We start from the raw sequence: 18,968 nt of genomic DNA, 5'->3' as shown, positions 1-18,968 counted from the left end.
TAAATAAAGGAACACAAGGGGGCGCCAGACTAAGTGTAGCAGGTAAGTGACTGGATTAAAAAAAAGCCAAATGGCAACTTACATCCAGGTAAAGTACCAGGACATATTAAGGTGTGTGGTAGGTGTCCTTCAAGTGGAGCTCCACTTGTTGGCCCCCCTCCCCCTCCACTCCCACATTTGGCACATTTTGGGGGTGGGGGGGGTGGGGAGGCGGTACCTGGTTTAGACCGGGATCTGCTCCCACTTCTGCGGCAATCTCCAGCCCCTCCTCCCCCCCCCGCTGCTTTCTGGGACACACATACACACAGGTCCCAGAAGAAGGGAGGACCATTCAGAAAGTGCAGCTCGCGCATGAGCAGTAGGAAACCAGCTGTGAAGCCTAAAGATTTCTCTGCTGGATTCCCTTAGCGCCTGAACCCGGAGCGGATTGACAAATGGGTTGAGGGTGCGCCACGGCGGGGTCCTTCCAGCACCCTTCAGATAGAAGATATAATACCTGGTCTTCAGCTGTCAGCGGGATTCCTTTCAGACGACTGGAATGTTTATGACAATAGAAGACGGCGTCTCTCGCTCGCTGGAGAAGGAATTCCACATTCATTCGGCGTCTCTGTTCTCGGATCTCAGACAGGTTTGTATTCAGTGCAAAGATCCACCATTCCCTACAGCTGGGAGGAGAAGACACAACGTCAGCTCTCCCCACACACAGATATTCTACAGACCAAGAATGGGGGGAATCTTACTTCTGTGACACCGGGACCCTCGGCCTCCACTTCCTGTACTTCATCTGTCGCTCTTTTCTGTCAAACTCGTCCACAAACTCCACAATTTGCTGATATTGTGCCTGAATGACAAACAAAGCATGTCTGGTTATACGGCGATCACCGACCTTCCTCTTATACGGCGATCGAGTCTTTCTTCTTCTATAGTTCCCTCTGATATATAACAGGAAGCGCCCCGGTGGATGTCATTTAGAAAAATATGCGCTCACATGACTGCCCGCTGGTCTCCTCCTCTCCCAATCTGATAGCTGCAGGGGGAGGTGCTGGTAAAGAAGAGAGGAGGAGACCGGCGGGCAGTCACGTGAGCGCAGAATGCCGCTCTGAAGTAAGCTATTATACAGCATATTTTTATAAAAGACATCCACTGGGGAGCTGTTATATATCAGAGGGAACTATAGAATTAAAACACTGTTGGTTTTAGTGCAGGAGGGGAGGATTGGGGAGCTGACAGGCAGGGAGGGGAGGGAAGGGAGGATCGGGGAGCTGACAGGCAGGAAGAGGAGGGAAGGGAGGATCAGGGAGCTGACAGGCAGGAAGGGGAGGGAAGGGAGGATCAGGGAGCTGACAGGCAGGAAGGGGAGGGAAGGGAGGATCAGGGAGCTGATGGGGAGGGTAATGGAGGATCAGGGAGCTGATGGGGAGGGAAGGGAAGGGAGGATCAGGGAGCTGATGGGGAGGGGAGGGGAGGGGAGGGAAGGGAGGATCAGGGAGCTGATGGGGAGGGGAGGGGAGGGAAGGGAGGATCAGGGAGAGAGGGGAGGGAGGGGGGAGAGACACAGGAGAGCAGAGCTGCGGCTGATGGAGGAGCGTACTCTGACAACAGTGTCAGGGCTCAGCAGCCCTGATATATTGTGGTCAGCGAACAGGTGGGGAGGGTATAGCCAGGCAGGATCAGACAGGTATTACAAGTGATACAGGGGGCAAAATGACACAGCACAAGCACTGTTCAACATGCTTTAAAGGGAACAGGATACTTTTTTTGGGGGTTAACAAACACGCCATAGCAAATATACTGTTATAGAGCTGCCCTCCTGTGCAGAATCACATTGTATATATATATATATATATATATATATATATACACATATATATATATAGTATATATATATATATATATATATATATATACACATACACACACACACACACACACACATATATATATATATATATATATATACACACACACACACACACACACACACACAATTCTGCACTCCTGCCTAGGGGGCGTGCGCACGCACCGCCGGCAGGCTGCTTCCGCTGTGATTACTCACAGCAGTAGCTGATCTGCGGGTGACGAGCAATGGATGTCCACCGCCACCCGCCGATCGTCAGACAGACACAGAACAGAGCTCTGCCTATGTAAACAAAGCAGAGCTCCATTCTGACAGGGGAGAAGGGATGGATTTTGTGTCCCTTTAAAGCACATCCCTTAGTGAAAGCACCTCCCCTACAGTACACAAACACTGGCTAGGCACACATTTACCCCTTTAAAAACGCCAGTTAACCCCTTCCCCTGGGGTGCCAACCCCTGGATTCACACCAGGAGACATATGCCTTCCAGACTCTATAGTATATGACTCTGGAGGCCGGCTTCCTAGCATTAACCAAAGTAGAAACTACTGAAGCTGACAGCCCACTAGCTTTCAGAATGTGGGTCTCAATAGCCAAACTGCTAAATTTAGTGTTTGTAAGGTAAGATGTAATGCCGGACCTTGGGAGAGAAGGTCTGGCCATAGTGGTAGGGTCCAAGGGTCTGCTATCGCCATCTTTACGATTTCAGCAAACCAAGATCTCCTGGGCCACAAGAATCACCTCCTTCCCCTTTTGCTTGATCCTGAGAGAAGGTGCGGAAGCAGCAGAACAGGAGGGAACGCATAGATCAATGAAAAACTGATCCCACATCCATATGCCATCAGATCCCTTGTCCTTGACTAAAAGTTGTTGATCTTGTTGTTGAACCTGGAAGCAAACAGATCCACATCCAGAACTCCCCATCTTTGGCATATTGACAGAAAGATGTTGGGGTGCAGGGACCATTCTGCCAGGAACAATTGTTGGCGACTTAAGTAGTCCGCCTGCCAATTCTCCATCCCTGGAATGAAAATTGCAGATAGGCAAGGAAAGTTGTTTTCTGCCCAAGATAGAATATGATTAGGGTTGTCCCGATACCGATACTAGTATCGGTATCGGGACCGATACCAAGCATTTGCGCGAGTACTTGTACTCGCACAAATGCTCCCGATGCCTTATCCGATACCTGGTTGGATAAGGCATCGGCGAAGTCAGCTGGTGGACGGACAGGGCGGGCGGAGTCAGCTGGTGGACGGACAGGGCGGGCGGAGTCAGCTGGTGGACGGACAGGGCGGGCGGAGTCAGCTGGTGGACGGACAGGGCGGGCGGAGTCAGCTGGTGGACGGACAGGGCGGGCGGAGTCAGCCTGTGTAATAAGACACATTACAAGGGGGCGTGTCGTCTGCTCCCCTGTACCTCGCTGTGACAGCTTGAAGCTGAGTTTACTTTTTAAATAGTGTAATAATATCAGCACTCAACTACCAATTTGATGAAAAATATATAGTGACAGATGAGAGAAATAAATTATTATAAGATAATGACTGAAAAAACAAGGAAATTAGAACAGAATAACATTATCCTCTAGTATAAATAATAATCACCCATTAGTCTACCAGTCATCTAAATTAGCATAGTGAGGGTTAAACTGAGTAGAATTTATTTCCAGCCTGAACGTCAGCCTGCAATAATTAAAGCCAGCCACTTATCGGTGCCACCTATCAGTGCCCATAAATGCCATCGATCAGTGCCATCTATCAGTGCCAGCCACCTGTCAGTGCCACCTATTAGTGCCCATAAGTGCCGTCTATCAGTGCCATCTATCAGTGCCCATCAGTCAGTGCCACCTATCAGTGCCCATCAGTTAAACTGTCACATGACATTAAAAAAAAAAGAAGTATTGGTAATCGGTATCGGCGAGTACTTGAAAAAAAGTATCGGTACTTGTACTCGGTCTTAAAAAAGTGGTATCGGGACAACCCTAAATATGATTAGGGCTGCAACTAACGATTATTTTCATAACCAATTATTGTTTCGATTAATCGGTTAATAATCTTAAAAAAAAGTGTGGTGTATAATTTAGTTAATATATAAAGTTAAGAAAAAGGCAATTTATATATATATATATATATATATATATATATATATATATATATATATATATATATATATATATATATATATATATACACAGTGGTAAATATAAATAACCAACATTATATGGTTAGGGAGCAAAATATCTAATCCACTCTGAGAATAACAGACAGAAGAGATATATACTGTATATACTATTAAAATGTGAATCTGGTAAATCTCATCAGACTCCAAGATCAAATTTTTTTATTCAACAAACAATGTCTTCCTTCAAAAGAAAAATGTTATTTTAAGAACGTTCGTTCGATTTTCTAATCGTTAGTGGGGTCAAAACGACGTTCATTTTCAACCACAGTGACGGGAAAATTTTGAAATAATAGAAAACTTCTTGGTCAAAGGAATTTTCAGACAGTGTATGTGGTTTTCGTTCAGAAATTACATTAGTTTTAAAAACAGAATGTTAAAAACCAAGTGAAAATTTCAAACAACATTCTTCCATTCAGTGAATGTACAAAGATTTTTCGTCTGAATATTCTCGTCTGAATATTGATCGGTGTGGCCAGCATAAGGCTCGGTACACACCTATGCAGTTTGCTTTTAATCTGTTTCTGCAGTGCTTTTTGCTGTGTGTTTTGACTTTTGCGCACGTGATTGTGCTGCGATTTACGTTTTTGCATTTATTTTTGGCCAATTTGTTGTTGGGAAGATTAAAAAAACAAAAACTGCTGCAATAATTACATGCTTTTCTGCAGCTTTTCCATTGAAGTGTATTGAACCAAAAAAAGCACTGTTTTGCATTAAAAAAAAGTCCCTGACCCTTTCCAAATACACAGCGGCTGAAAAAATAGTTACAGTAGCGGTTATTTGCTCTTTTTGTACTATAAAGGGCTTATTTTAGTTTTTTTTTTTTAACCCTATTATGTTACTGGCCGATTAATCGATTATGAAAATAGTAATCGATTAATTTCATAATCGATTAGTTGTCGATTAATGGATTAGTTGTTTCAGCCCTAAATATGATTCACCTCTTTCTGGGCCTCATGACTTCTCGTGCCCCCTTGGTGATTGATATAGACCACAGCTGTGGTATTGTCGGATTGGATTCTGACAGGACAATTCCGTAGTTTGAGCACCCAGACCTCGAGGGCCAGGTGTACTGCCCGAATCTCTAGAATATTGATGGGCAAAGTCATCTCTGATTTGTACCACTTCCTTTGGACAGACGCTTCTTCCAGGACTGCTCCTCAGCCCAGAAGGCTGGCATCTGTTACCACCTTCCAAGTAACTGGTAGAAAGGATTTCCCCTTTTTGAAGATTCTTGGATATCAACCACCAATTGAGGCTCTGACGCACATTGGGGGATAAACGCATTGGGAAGTCCAGAGCTTGGACCTTCTTGTTCCAAGTTGACAGGATACTGTTTTGCAGCAGTTGTGAATAAAAACTGCGCATAAGGAACGGCCTCGAAAGAAGCCACCATCTTTCCCAACAATTTCATGCAAAGTCAAATAGAAGGATTCCTCTTTGTTTTGATCAACTGAATCAGTTCCCTTATGGAATTGATCCTTTCCTGGGGAAAAACCACCCTCTTCTGAGCTGTATCTATGATCAGCCCCAAGTACTGCAATCTCCTTGATGGTTTTAAGGAGGATTCCCCTAGGTTGAGAAACCAACCTAGGTATTCCAGGTAGCTGACTGCGGTGACCAAAGTTTGGATTAAGCGGGCTACCGATTGATCTATCAAGAGAAGATTGTCTAAGTAGGCTAGTAGTTATACCTTGAGCCCTTAACCTGGCTAAAGGAGGAGCCAGGACCTTTGTAAACACTCGAGGTGCAGTAGCCAGACCGAAAGTTCAGCTACAAACTGGAAATGAAGAAGATTTTCTACCTCGAAGCGCAAAAATTTCCGGTGAGCGGGAAAAACGGCACATGCAGATAAGCATCCTTGATGTCGATTGACGCCAGAAGTTCTCCCCCTTGTAGAATGGAGACTACTGATTGGATTGACTCCATTCGAAAAGAACGGATATTCCAAAAAAAACGGTTTAGATCTTTGAGATCTAAAATGGGTTTGACATCCCAGTTTGGTTTTGGAACCGTAAATAGGTTTGACTAAAACCTTAATCCTCGCTCTTCCAAGGGGACCACCGATATCACTCTTTGGGACAAGAGATAATCCAAAGCTAGAAAGAGAGACTTCTTTTTCACTGGATCTCTGGGAATGTTTGATCTGAGAAAACGAGGAGACGGGAATTCTCAGAACTCTAGTTTGCAACCTAGAGAAATTGGGGAAGCCACCCATCTGTCTTGACATTGTTCCTGCCAGACCCTTGAAAACTGTAGAAGCCTTCCCCCCACTCGAGCGGGCGGGGGCGCCCCTTCATAAGGAGGCTTTAGTATGCCATTTTGTGGGTTCCCCCCCCCCCCCAGGTCCTCTTTTGACGCTGGGACTGACCCTGAGGTTTACCTCTTGAACCTGACGGTGGAGGCCGTTGTGACTGCCTGGAGGCTGATGCCCCTGGCACTGGAGAAGAAGCACATTTAAAAAAAAAAAAGCTTAAACTTCTTTTTAACCGGTAAAAGGGAACTTTTCCCATTAAAAAATGCTTTGGATGCACTTATCCATATCGTCTCCAAATAACCGTTCACCATGAAAAGGGAAACTGGCCAAGAGCTTTTTACATGGCGCTTCGGCTGACCAATTTTTCAACCATAGGATTCTACGCACATGTACCAGCCCGAGCATGAGCCGTGAGGCCTGGAGAATAGAATCTTTCATAGCGTCTACTGTAAAACACAACGCTTCTGATAGTCAAATCCTGGGCCTGCTGACCGGGAATAACCTTGAGTACCTCTATAAATTGGTCCTTTAAGGACTGAGATACTCCGATCGCTGCCAGAGCAGGCTGAACAATTGAACCTGCCAGTGAAATATAGTTCTTAAAAAGGAACTCCAACTTCTTATCCATTGGATCCTTTAGCATATGGGCATTGTCTACAGGACAAGTCAGGTTTTTATTTACAGATAATATAGCAGCGTCAAAGGCTGGAATTCCCCATTTCTTATAGAACTCTTCCTCCATAGAATAAAGTATTGAAAACTGTTTATCTGGGTGTTCCCACTCAGAATACATTATCTTCCTTAGCCATGAATGGATAGGAAAAACATGAATAGTGGGGGGTCCGGCCCCTTTTTATAAGCTCTCTATTCCATACCCTGACCTGGAAGATCACAGGGACAGAAGAGCGATGTAGTAGATTGTCTAGGTCTGCACACAGGGCCACCCTGGGAACTGGGGCTCCAAAAAAGTCCAATAAGAAGCCTGGTGTGATAGGCCGGAACCTGGAGATTTAAAGCCTAACTCCATGTTTAATGTCCCTTTTAATAGTTGGTGAGGGCCAAGCTGGCCCAAACAGACCTTTTGCGGCACTAACAGGCGCAGGAGAAGTATTGTACAGGGAAAGCTCTCCGGGTCACACTTCTCCTGCGGGTCATAAGGGGGCACTTCGTTCGGTTCTCCTGAGACTCGTATTCAGCCAATATCGGGCCAAAGTCCACTGTCAGCTGATGTCACAGAGCTGATCCAGGCTTTGCAGGGATCCCGACAATAATGTCAGGATCCACTGAGATGCCTGACTGGCAGCTGCTGCTGAGATCCTTATCCAGAGAGATGCTGCAGCCATAGGGGCGAGTATGAATGTTAGTTTTTTTAATCCCATACTTCTCTTTTTACTGTATATAAGCTCAGCTCCCTACAGTATACAGCGCTGTAAGACTTCCCATCCTGCCGCCACAGAGTCAGGCCAAGTGTTGCTCAGCCCTTCACAGGGAGCTTTGCATTCTATGAATCAATACAAAGCTTTCTATGATTGGCTGAGACAGAGAGGTGGGCAGATGGCATCATGATCTATGCCTCAGCCAATCAGGAGAAGCCTTGTATTCATTTATTGAAGCAGCAATCGGCACAACTCGATTTTGTTCTGTATACTGTATGGAGCTGAAGCTATATACAGATAATACAGCGCCACCCAGCAACTCCACCTGTTACTGCAGGGAATAGATTTGTCCATCGTGGCCCCAACAAACCATTTAAAGGGACAGTACACATTTCTACTCTCAGTGCTCTGTCTGCAGTACAAGTGGTGATCGGCTTCATATTGTACATTCCTTGTAAGGATAGGAATATCGATCGCCCAACCTGAGACAAAGTGAGCGGTATGGTCTTCAGACGAATGTCGCACTCTATCCTCGGCTGGTGTCGCGATCTCAGGGGTTCCTTGGAGCAGTTTCTCTTCAGTAGTGCCGATGTGCAGACGGGTTCCAGGATGTACTGGTGCTGGCGGCTCTCCATACTTTTATCCATGGCGTCCTGGAAAACAAAGATACAGCGATCAGATATAAAGAAGATTTAGAGAGGGAATCCACTTCCAGTTCAAACTGGTTTAAGTGAATGAGGTAAGTCTAGTGTGTGAGTATTACACCTCGGATCCCATCATCCCCATCTGGACTAGACTTTTCTTTGTGTTAGAACTCGACTTCTCCCCATACAAGTCAGACTGGAATATAAAAGTGCAGAAGCAATTTAAAGCAAGTTGATGCTGCTGAGATTGTATGTGGGGAGGCTTCGGGCTTATTCCAAAAAGCTTCCATATAACACACTAAGAAGATCATTTAAAATTCATTGATCGGTCCATTTGACCCGCAGCCCACTGTCCACCAACCAGCAGCCCACCGTCCACCGACCCGCAGCCCACCGACCCGCAGCCCACCGACCCGCAGCCCACCGTCCACCGACCCGCAGCCCACCGTCCACCGACCCGCAGCCCACCATCCACCGACCCGCAGCCCACCGTCCACCGACCCGCAGCCCACCATCCACCGACCCGCAGCCCACCGACCCGCAGCCCACCGTCCACCGACCCGCAGCCCACCGTCCACCGACCCGCAGCCCACCGACCCGCAGCCCACCGTCCACCGACCCGCAGCCCACCGTCCACCGACCCGCAGCCCACCGTCCACCGACCCGCAGCCCACCGACCCGCAGCCCACCGTCCACCGACCCGCAGCCCACCGACCCGCAGCCCACCGACCCGCAGCCCACCGACCCGCAGCCCACCGTCCACCGACCCGCAGCCCACCGTCCACCGACCCGCAGCCCACCGTCCACCGACCCGCAGCCCACCGTCCACCGACCCGCAGCCCACCATCCACCGACCCGCAGCCCACCGACCCGCAGCCCACCCGTCCACCGACCCGCAGCCCACCGTCCACCGACCCGCAGCCCACCATCCACCGACCCGCAGCCCACCGACCCGCAGCCCACCGTCCACCGACCCGCAGCCCACCGACCCGCAGCCCACCGTCCACCGACCCGCAGCCCACCGTCCACCGACCCGCAGCCCACCGTCCACCGACCCGCAGCCCACCGTCCACCGACCCGCAGCCCACCGTCCACCGACCGCAGTTGACCCCGCAGCCCACTGTCCCTGGGCAGAAGGTTTTATACCAAAGCCCCCCGGGCAGAAGGTTTTATACCAAGCCCCCCGGGCAGAAGGTTTTATACCAAGCCCCCCGGGCAGAAGGTTTTATACCAAAGCCCCCCGGGCAGAAGGTTTTATACCAAAGCCCCCCGGGCAGAAGGTTTTATACCAAAGCCCCCCGGGCAGAAGGTTTTATACCAAAGCCCCCCGGGCAGAAGGTTTTATACCAAAGCCCCCCGGGCAGAAGGTTTTTTACCAAAGCCCCCCGGGCAGAAGGTTTTATACCAAAGCCCCCCGGGCAGAAGGTTTTATACCAAAGGCCCCCCGGGCAGAAGGTTTTATACCAAAGGCCCCCCGGGCAGAAGGTTTTATACCAAAGCCCCCCCGGGCAGAAGGTTTTATACCAAAGCTCCCCGGGCAGAAGGTTTTATACCAAAGCCCCCCGGGCAGAAGGTTTTATACAGGTAGTGCTGGGATGAAAAGCACAAATTCTCAGCAGGTCCTCTGAGTACACAATGACATATCAACCTCTCCTCACCTGGAGCTCCGCCGGAGGAAGGTCACCCAATAAAGTGCTGCTGACATCCCAATAGATACTGAAATCTTCAACTTCTAGTTGTTTCTTCCTCATTAATTTCTCCACCTAGAAAGAAAGATTGCAGTGAGGAGTGAGGACCGAGTATATGATGAGGACAATCTGCAAAATGCACCTTCTCCTAAGTAGACAAAAATCCTTGCACCGGCCCCGGTCACTATGGGTAGCAAGAGGCCATACCTGGACCCCATAGAGGTCAGTGTCACTACTGGTAAAGCGAGGTCATACTTGGACCCTATAGAGGTCAGTGTCACTACTGGTAGCACAAGGCCATACCTGGACCCTATAGGGTCAGTGTCACTACTGGTAGCATGAGGTCATACCTGGACCCTATAGGGTCAGTGTCACTACTGGTAACGCGAGGCCATACCTGGACCCTATAGAGGTCAGTGTCACTACTGGTAGCACAAGGCCATACCTGGACCCCATAGAGGTCAGTGTCACTACTGGTAACGCGAGGCCATACCTGGACCCTATAGGGTCAGTGTCACTACTGGTAACGCGAGGCCATACCTGGACCCTATAGGGTCAGTGTCACTACTGTTAGCATGAGGTCATACCTGGACCCTATAGGGTCAGTGTCACTACTGTTAGCATGAGGTCATACCTGGACCCTATAGAGGTCAGTGTCACTACTGGTAACGCGAGGCCATACCTGGACCCTATAGAGGTCAGTGTCACTACTGGTAGCACAAGGCCATACCTGGACCCCATAGAGGTCAGTGTCACTACTGGTAACGCGAGGCCATACCTGGACCCTATAGGGGTCAGTGTCACTACTGTTAGCATGAGGCCATACCTGGACCCTATAGGGTCAGTGTCACTACTGTTAGCATGAGGTCATACCTGGACCCTACAGGGTCATTGTCACTATGGGTAGCACAAGGCCATAACTGGACCCTATAGGGTCAGTGTCAGCACATGTGACAGACATGAAAGGGTCTGGAGAAGCCGTGGAGAACGTTATGCTGCCTGTAACATCGTGCAGCATGATCGGTTTGGTGGTGGGTCAGTGATGGTCTGGGGTGGTAGATCCATGAAGGGACACACAGACCTCTACAGACTACACAATGGCACCCTGACTGCCATTAGGTATCGGGATGAAATCCTTGGACCCATTGTCAGACCCTACGCTGGTGCAGTGGGTCCTGGGTTCCTCCTAGTGCACAACAATGCCTGGCCTCATGTGGTGAGAGTATGCAGCCAGTTCCTGGAGGATGAAGGAATTTCTACCATTGAATGGCCCCCACGCTCGCCTGACCTAAATCCTATAGAACACCTCTGGGACAATTATGTGTCGGTCCATCCAATGCTGCCAGGTTGCACCTCAGTCTGTTCAGGAGCTCAGTGATGTCCTGGTCCAGATCTGTGAGGAAATACCCCAGAACACCATCCGTCCTCTCATTAGGAGCATGTCCCAACGTTGTCAGGCATCTATACAAGCACATGGGGGCCATAAAAACTACCAAGGGCCATTCTGAGTTGTGGCAATGAAATTTCTGCAAAGTGGACTCACCTGCTGCATCAATCATTTCTTCACTTTGATTTTCGGGGTGTCTTTGAATTCAGCCCTCTGTATGGTGATCATTTTCATTTCCATCAAACGATGTGGCATCCTTTCCTTCCCAACACATGACCCAGTCCATACCAGTAAAGATCCCAACACACGACCCAGTCCATACCAGTATAGATCCTAACACATGACCCAGTCCATACCAGTATAGATCCTAACACAAGACCCAGTCCATACCAGTATAGATCCTAACACATGACCCAGTCCATACCAGTATAGATCCTAACACATGACCCAGTCCATACCAGTATAGATCCTAACACATGACCCAGTCCATACCAGTATAGATCCTAACACATGACCCAGTCCATACCAGTATAGATCCTAACACATGACCCAGTCCATACCAGTATAGATCCTAACACATGACCCAGTCCATACCAGTATAGATCCTAACACAAGACCCAGTCCATACCAGTATAGATCCTAACACATGACCCAGTCCATACCAGTATAGATCCTAACACAAGACCCAGTCCATACCAGTATAGATCCTAACACAAGACCCAGTCCATACCAGTATAGATCCTAACACATGACCCAGTCCGTACCAGTATAGATCCTAACACATGACCCAGTCCATACCAGTATAGATCCTAACACAAGACCCAGTCCATACCAGTATAGATCCTAACACAAGACCCAGTCCATACCAGTATAGATCCTAACACAAGACCCAGTCCATACCAGTATAGATCCTAACACAAGACCCAGTCCATACCAGTATAGATCCTAACACAAGACCCAGTCCATACCAGTATAGATCCTAACACAAGACCCAGTCCATACCAGTACAGATCCTAACACATGACCCAGTCCATACGAGTATAGATCCCAACACACGACCCAGTCCATACCAGTATAGATCCTAACACATGACCCAGTCCATACCAGTATAGATCCTAACACAAGACCCAGTCCATACCAGTATAGATCCTAACACAAGACCCAGTCCATACCAGTATAGATCCTAACACATGACCCAGTCCATACCAGTATAGATCCTAACACATGACCCAGTCCATACCAGTATAGATCCTAACACATGACCCAGTCCATACCAGTATAGATCCTAACACAAGACCCAGTCCATACCAGTATAGATCCTAACACAAGACCCAGTCCATACCAGTATAGATCCTAACACAAGACCCAGTCCATACCAGTATAGATCCTAACACATTACCCAGTCCATACCAGTATAGATCCTAACACATTACCCAGTCCATACCAGTATAGATCCTAACACATGACCCAGTCCATACGAGTATAGATCCTAACACAAGACCCAGTCCATACCAGTATAGATCCTAACACAAGACCCAGTCCATACCAGTATAGATCCTAACATATGACCCAGTCCATACGAGTATAGATCCTAACACAAGACCCAGTCCATACCAGTATAGATCCTAACACAAGACCCAGTCCATACCAGTATAGATCCTAACACATGACCCAGTCCATACCAGTATAGATCCTAACACATTACCCAGTCCATACCAGTATAGATCCTAACACATTACCCAGTCCATACCAGTATAGATCCTAACACATTACCCAGTCCATACCAGTATACATATCCAGCATGAGATTTCTCCCCATTGAGAGCTGATGTGTTTTCAAAAAGTGTTCGTATTTTTTTGAGCAGTGTGTGTGTAGCTTGCCCTGTACTGTGGCGGCAAGTGGTTACATTGTTTATAAAGTTACCAGAACATGGCGCCCATTTGAACAGAACATGGCGCCCATTTGAACAGAACATGGCGCCCATTTGAACAGAACATGGCGCCCATTTGAACTGAACATGGCGCCCATTTGAACAGAACATGGCGCCCATTTGAACTGAACATGGCGCCCATTTGAACTGAACATGGCGCCCATTTGAACTGAACATGGCGCCCATTTGAACTGAACATGGCGCCCATTTGAACTGAACATGGCGCCCATTTGAACTGAACATGGCGCCCATTTGAACTGAACATGGCGCCTATTTGAACAGAACATGGCGCCCATTTGAACTGAACATGGCGCCCATTTGAACTGAACATGGTGCCTATTTGAACAGAACATGGCGCCCATTTGAACTGAACATGGCGCCCATTTGAACAGAACATGGCACCCATTTGAACAGAACATGGCGCTGATTTTGCACTTACAGGCTCATGAGTGGCATTCTGGACAGACACATTTTTAATGCAGATTCCAGCGGCGAATGGATGGGATGGATCCGTGACGCCATCTTCAAACCTCAGGTGAACGTCCTGAATTTTCAGCTGCAGCAGAGAAGTGGAGAGAACTGTCAGTGATCACAAAGCGGTTTGATTGTGACGGGTCGGTCATAACCCGGACTGCAGAGGATTTCCCTCTCTATGGTGTCCCGGTTATGACGGCCGTGTTCTGAGAGGTTTTACTTACTTCAATATTGTCCACAATTCTGGTGACGATGGAGGCGGTGACCGTGTACCAGTACGACTCTCCTTTCTGCTCTCGCTCGCTCTGCGGGGAAATCACAGACAACATTTCACAATGTAATTCCTGATTGTTCAGAACTTCTGCAGCATTAGAACATTTCTAGAAAATATCATTTCTAGTGCAAAATGCAACTTCAGCCAAAACAGTTCAGGTGCGTTCACACTTCACTATGCGGCGTTGGCTCTGAATGCCAATCACAGTTCACTAAATAAAATGGTTCCTTATTCTGGTCACATGTTGTGTTTGATTCACTACAAGAATTGAAAGCAAGTAAATGAGCCCCTAAGTGGGAGTAGTGATGGGATAGGCAGGTATTCTTGCTGTCGGTCTATGTTCAGTGAAGGAGGATCCCTCTGGAAGGGGAGGGAGGAGGAAGAGAGAGGAGAGAGGAGAGAGGAGAGAGGAGAGAGGAGAGAGGAGAGAGGAAAGAGGAGGGAGGGAGGAAAGAGGAGGGAGGGAGGAAAGATGAAAGAGGAGAGAGGAGAGAGAGAGAGAGAGGGAGGAAAGAGGAGGGAGGGAGGGAGGAAAGAGGAGGGAGGGAGGGAGGAAAGAGGAGGGAGGAGGGAGGGAGGAGGTTCCCTCTGAAGGGGGGAGTAGGAGGGGGTGGTTCATTCTATGGAGGGAGGGGGAGGAGGGGGTGGTTCGTTCTATGGAGGAGGGGGGAGGAGGAGGAGGGGGTGGTTCATTCAGTGGAGGGAGGGGATTCCCTCTGGCGGGGAGGGGAGGAGGGTGCTTCATTCTATGGAGGGAGGGGGTTCCCTCTGGAGGGGAGGGGGGTGGTTCATTCTATGGAGGGAGGGGGGAGGAGGAGGTTCATTCTATGGAGAGAGGGGGTTCCCTCATTCTATGGAGGGAGGGGGTTCCCTCATTCTATGGAGGGAGGGGGTTCCCTCTGGAGGGGAGGGGGGGTTCCCTCTGGAGGGGGGAGGAGGAGGGGTGGTTCATTCTATGGAGGGAGGGGTTCCCTCTGGAGGGGAGGGGGGGTTCATTCTATGGCGGGAGGGGGTTCCCCCTCTGGAGGGAGGGGGGGTTCATTCTATGCGGAAGGGGGTTCCCCCTCTGGAGGGGAGGGGGGATTCATTCTATGGCGGGAGGGGGTTCCCCCTCTGGATGGGAGGGGGGATTCATTCTATGGCGGGAGGGGGTTCCCCCTCTGGATGGGAGGGGGGGTGGTTCATTCTATGGAGGGTGGGGGTTCCCTCTGGAGGGGAGGGGGGGTTCATTCTATGGAGAGAGGGGGTTCCCTCTGGAGGGGAGGGGGGGTTCCCTCTGGAGGGGGGAGGAGGAGGGGTGGTCATTCTATGGAGGGTGGGGGTTCCCTCTGGAGGGGAGGGGGGGTTCATTCTATGGCGGGAGGGGGTTCCCCCTCTGGATGGGAGGGGGAGTGGTTCATTCTATGGTGGGAGGGGGTTCCCTCTGGAGGGAGGGGGGGTTCATTCTATGGCGGGAGGGGGTTCCCCCTCTGGAGGGGAGGGGGGGATTCATTCTATGGCGGGAGGGGGTTCCCCCTCTGGATGGGAGGGGGGGTGGTTCATTCTATGGAGGGTGGGGGTTCCCTCTGGAGGGGAGGGGGGGTTCATTCTATGGCGGGAGGGGGTTCCCCCTCTGGAGGGAGGGGGGGTTCATTCTATGGAGGGAAGGGGTTCCCTCTGGAGGGAGGGGGGGTTCATTCTATGGAGGGAGGGGGTTCCCTCTGGAGGGGAGGGGGGGGTTCCCTCTGGAGGGGAGGGGGGTGGTTCATTCTATGGAGGGAGGGGGTTCCCTCTGGAGGGGAGGGGGGTGGTTCATCCTATGGAGGGAGGGGGGAGGAGGAGGTTCATTCTATGGAGAGAGGGGGTTCCCTCTGGAGGGGAGGGGGGGTTCCTCTGGAGGGGGGAGGAGGAGGGGTGGTTCATTCTATGGAGGGAGGGGGTTCCCTCTGGAGGGAGGGGGTGGTTCATCCTATGGAGGGAGGGGGGAGGAGGAGTTCATTCTATGGAGAGAGGGGGTTCCCTCTGGAGGGGAGGGGGGGTTCCCTCTGGAGGGGGGAGGAGGAGGGGTGGTTCATTCTATGGAGAGAGGGGGTTCCCTCTGGAGGGGAGGGGGGGTTCCCTCTGGAGGGGGAGGAGGAGGGGTGGTTCATTCTATGGAGGGAGGGGGTTCCCTCTGGAGGGGAGGGGGGGTTCATTCTATGGCGGGAGGGGGTTCCCCTCTGGAGGGGAGGGGGGGGTTCAGTCTATGGCGGGAGGGGGTTCCCCCTCTGGAGGGGAGGGGGGGGGGTTCATTCTATGGCGGGAGGGGGTTCCCTCTGGAGGGGAGGGGGGGTTCATTCTATGGCGGGAGGGGGTTCCCCCTCTGGAGGGGAGGGGGGTGGTTCATTCTATGGAGGGAGGGGGTTCCCTCTGGAGGGGAGGGGGGGGTTCATTCTATGGCGGGAGGGGGTTCCCCCTCTGGAGGGAGGGGGGGTTCATTCTATGGCGGGAGGGGGGGATTCATTCTATGGCGGGAGGGGGTTCCCCCTCTGGAGGGGAGGGGGGGATTCATTCTATGGCGGGAGGGGGTTCCCCCTCTGGATGGGAGGGGGGGTGGTTCATTCTATGGAGGGTGGGGGTTCCCTCTGGAGGGGAGGGGGGGTTCATTCTATGGCGGGAGGGGTTCCCCCTCTGGAGGGGAGGGGGGGATTCATTCTATGGCGGGAGGGGGTTCCCCTCTGGATGGAGGGGGGGTGGTTCATTCTATGGAGGGTGGGGGTTCCCTCTGGAGGGGAGGGGGGGTTCATTCTATGGCGGGAGGGGGGTTCATTCTATGGAGGGAGGGGGTTCCCTCTGGAGGGGAGGGGGGGTTCATTCTATGGAGGGAGGGGGTTCCCTCTGGAGGGGAGGGGGGTGGTTCATCCTATGGAGGGAGGGGGGAGGAGGAGGTTCATTCTATGGAGAGAGGGGGTTCCTCATTCTATGGAGGGAGGGGGTTCCCTCATTCTATGGAGGGAGGGGTTCCCTCTGGAGGGGAGGGGGGTGGTTCATCCTATGGAGGGAGGGGGAGGAGGAGGTTCATTCTATGGAGAGAGGGGGTTCCCTCATTCTATGGAGAGAGGGGGTTCCCTCATTCTATGGAGAGAGGGGGTTCCCTCATTCTATGGAGGGAGGGGGTTCCCTCATTCTATGGAGAGAGGGGGTTCCCTCTGGAGGGGAGGGGGGGTTCCCTCTGGAGGGGGGAGGAGGAGGGGTGGTTCATTCTATGGAGGGAGGGGGTTCCCTCTGGAGGGGAGGGGGGGTTCAGTCTATGGCGGGAGGGGGTTCCCTCTGGAGGGAGGGGGGGTTCATTCTATGGCGGGAGGGGGTTCCCCCTCTGGAGGGGAGGGGGGGTTCATTCTATGGCGGGAGGGGGTTCCCCCTCTGGAGGGGAGGGGGGTGGTTCATTCTATGGCGGGAGGGGTTCCCTCTGGAGGGGAGGGGGGGTTCATTCTATGGCGGGAGGGGGTTCCCCCTCTGGAGGGGAGGGGGGGTTCATTCTATGGTGGGAGGGGGATCCCCTCTGGAGGGGAGGGGGGGGTTCATTCTATGGCGGGAGGGGGTTCCCCCTCTGGAGGGGAGGGGGGGTTCATTCTATGGTGGGAGGGGGTTCCCCCTCTGGAGGGGAGGGGGGGGTTCATTCTATGGCGGGAGGGGGTTCCCCCTCTGGAGGGGAGGGGGGGTTCATTCTATGGTGGGAGGGGGTTCCCCTCTGGAGGGGAGGGGGGGTTCATTCTATGGAGGGAGGGGGTTCCCTCTGGAGGGGAGGGGGGTGGTTCATTCTATGGCGGGAGGGGGTTCCCCCTCTGGAGGGGAGGGGGGTGGTTCATTCTATGGAGGGAGGGGGTTCCCCCTCTGGAGGGGAGGGGGGTGGTTCATTCTATGGAGGGAGGGGGTTCCCCCTCTGGAGGGGAGGGGGGTGGTTCATTCTATGGAGGGAGGGGGTTCCCTCTGGAGGGGAGGGGTGGTTCATTCTATGGAGGGAGGGAGTTCCCTCTGGAGGGGAGGGGGGGTTCATTCTATGGAGGGAGGGGGTTCCCTCTGGAGGGGAGGGGGGGTTCATTCTATGGAGGGAGGGGGTTCCCTCTGGAGGGGAGGGGGGGTTCATTCTATGGAGGGAGGGGGTTCCGTCTATGGCGGGAGGGGGTTCCCGCTCATTGTTGGTCACAGTGACAATGGTGGAGGAAATGAGGGGAATTTGTAGGTTGAATAGTAATGGAGAAGGTCGGATACCTTCCATTTGTCCTCTAAGGCTTTCAGAAGAGCTTTTTTGCGAACTTTTTCCAACAACTTCTCCTTCAGCTCATCAAAGACTTCCTGTCCATCCGGAGATCCGATTAAATGAAGTTTGGAAATGGATATCACCCATGGATCCAAGTGGGGGCGGTAAAAGGGAATCTGGATTCTTATTTTGCCGATAAAACCTACAAGAAGGCAGAATTGAAATACAAAAAGTGAGAGTCATAAACGGGGAACCCAACCTGCAACTTCCAATATTTGCTAAAACTTTCCTTGTGGTTCAGTCACTTGGGGTAAGTAAGGAATTCGGCAACAAATTACATTTTTCAAATTTAACAACCATAATCCCCTCTGCCCTCACCCTACCCCGCCCCCCCTTAGATTAACCCAAAATACCCAAACTTTTACCCGATTTACCCCCAAACAATACCGACATTTCTCTCATACATGGAACAATCACCATTTTTTGCTAGAAAATAACTTAGAACCCCCAAACATATATTTTTGAAAGTAGAGACCCTGGAGAATAAAAAGGTTCTTGAACAGATCAGCACCCCCCCCCCCCCCGGGTGCCCAGTCTGGACAGTTTTTCTCTGGTCCTCAGTCATTGGCTCTCTAATTATTACTGACCTGCTTTCACTTCGAATGGTAGTTCCAGTTCTCTCAGAGCG

At 51.0% G+C, this 18,968-nt stretch overlaps 1 protein-coding gene across 1 annotated transcript in view; it reads right to left on the bottom strand.

Moving 5' to 3' along the window:
- VPS13D (vacuolar protein sorting 13 homolog D) overlaps positions 1-18,968 on the bottom strand; it is a gene marked incomplete at its 5' end in the record, with an annotated part of 401,105 nt that overhangs the window by 382,100 nt on the left and 37 nt on the right. Inside the window, 8 exon segments of the mRNA XM_073603729.1 lie at positions 497-665; positions 741-841; positions 8,147-8,317; positions 9,967-10,071; positions 13,753-13,869; positions 14,012-14,092; positions 18,292-18,482; positions 18,928-18,968. The exon segment at positions 18,928-18,968 is cut by the window's right edge and continues 37 nt beyond it. Coding sequence (XP_073459830.1) covers positions 497-665; positions 741-841; positions 8,147-8,317; positions 9,967-10,071; positions 13,753-13,869; positions 14,012-14,092; positions 18,292-18,482; positions 18,928-18,968 — 976 coding nt within the window.

Source organism: Aquarana catesbeiana, linkage group LG10, assembly GCF_042186555.1.
Source record: "Aquarana catesbeiana isolate 2022-GZ linkage group LG10, ASM4218655v1, whole genome shotgun sequence".
Classification (NCBI taxonomy): Eukaryota; Metazoa; Chordata; class Amphibia; order Anura; family Ranidae; genus Aquarana; species Aquarana catesbeiana.
This window is presented reverse-complemented; position numbering and strand designations above follow the sequence as displayed.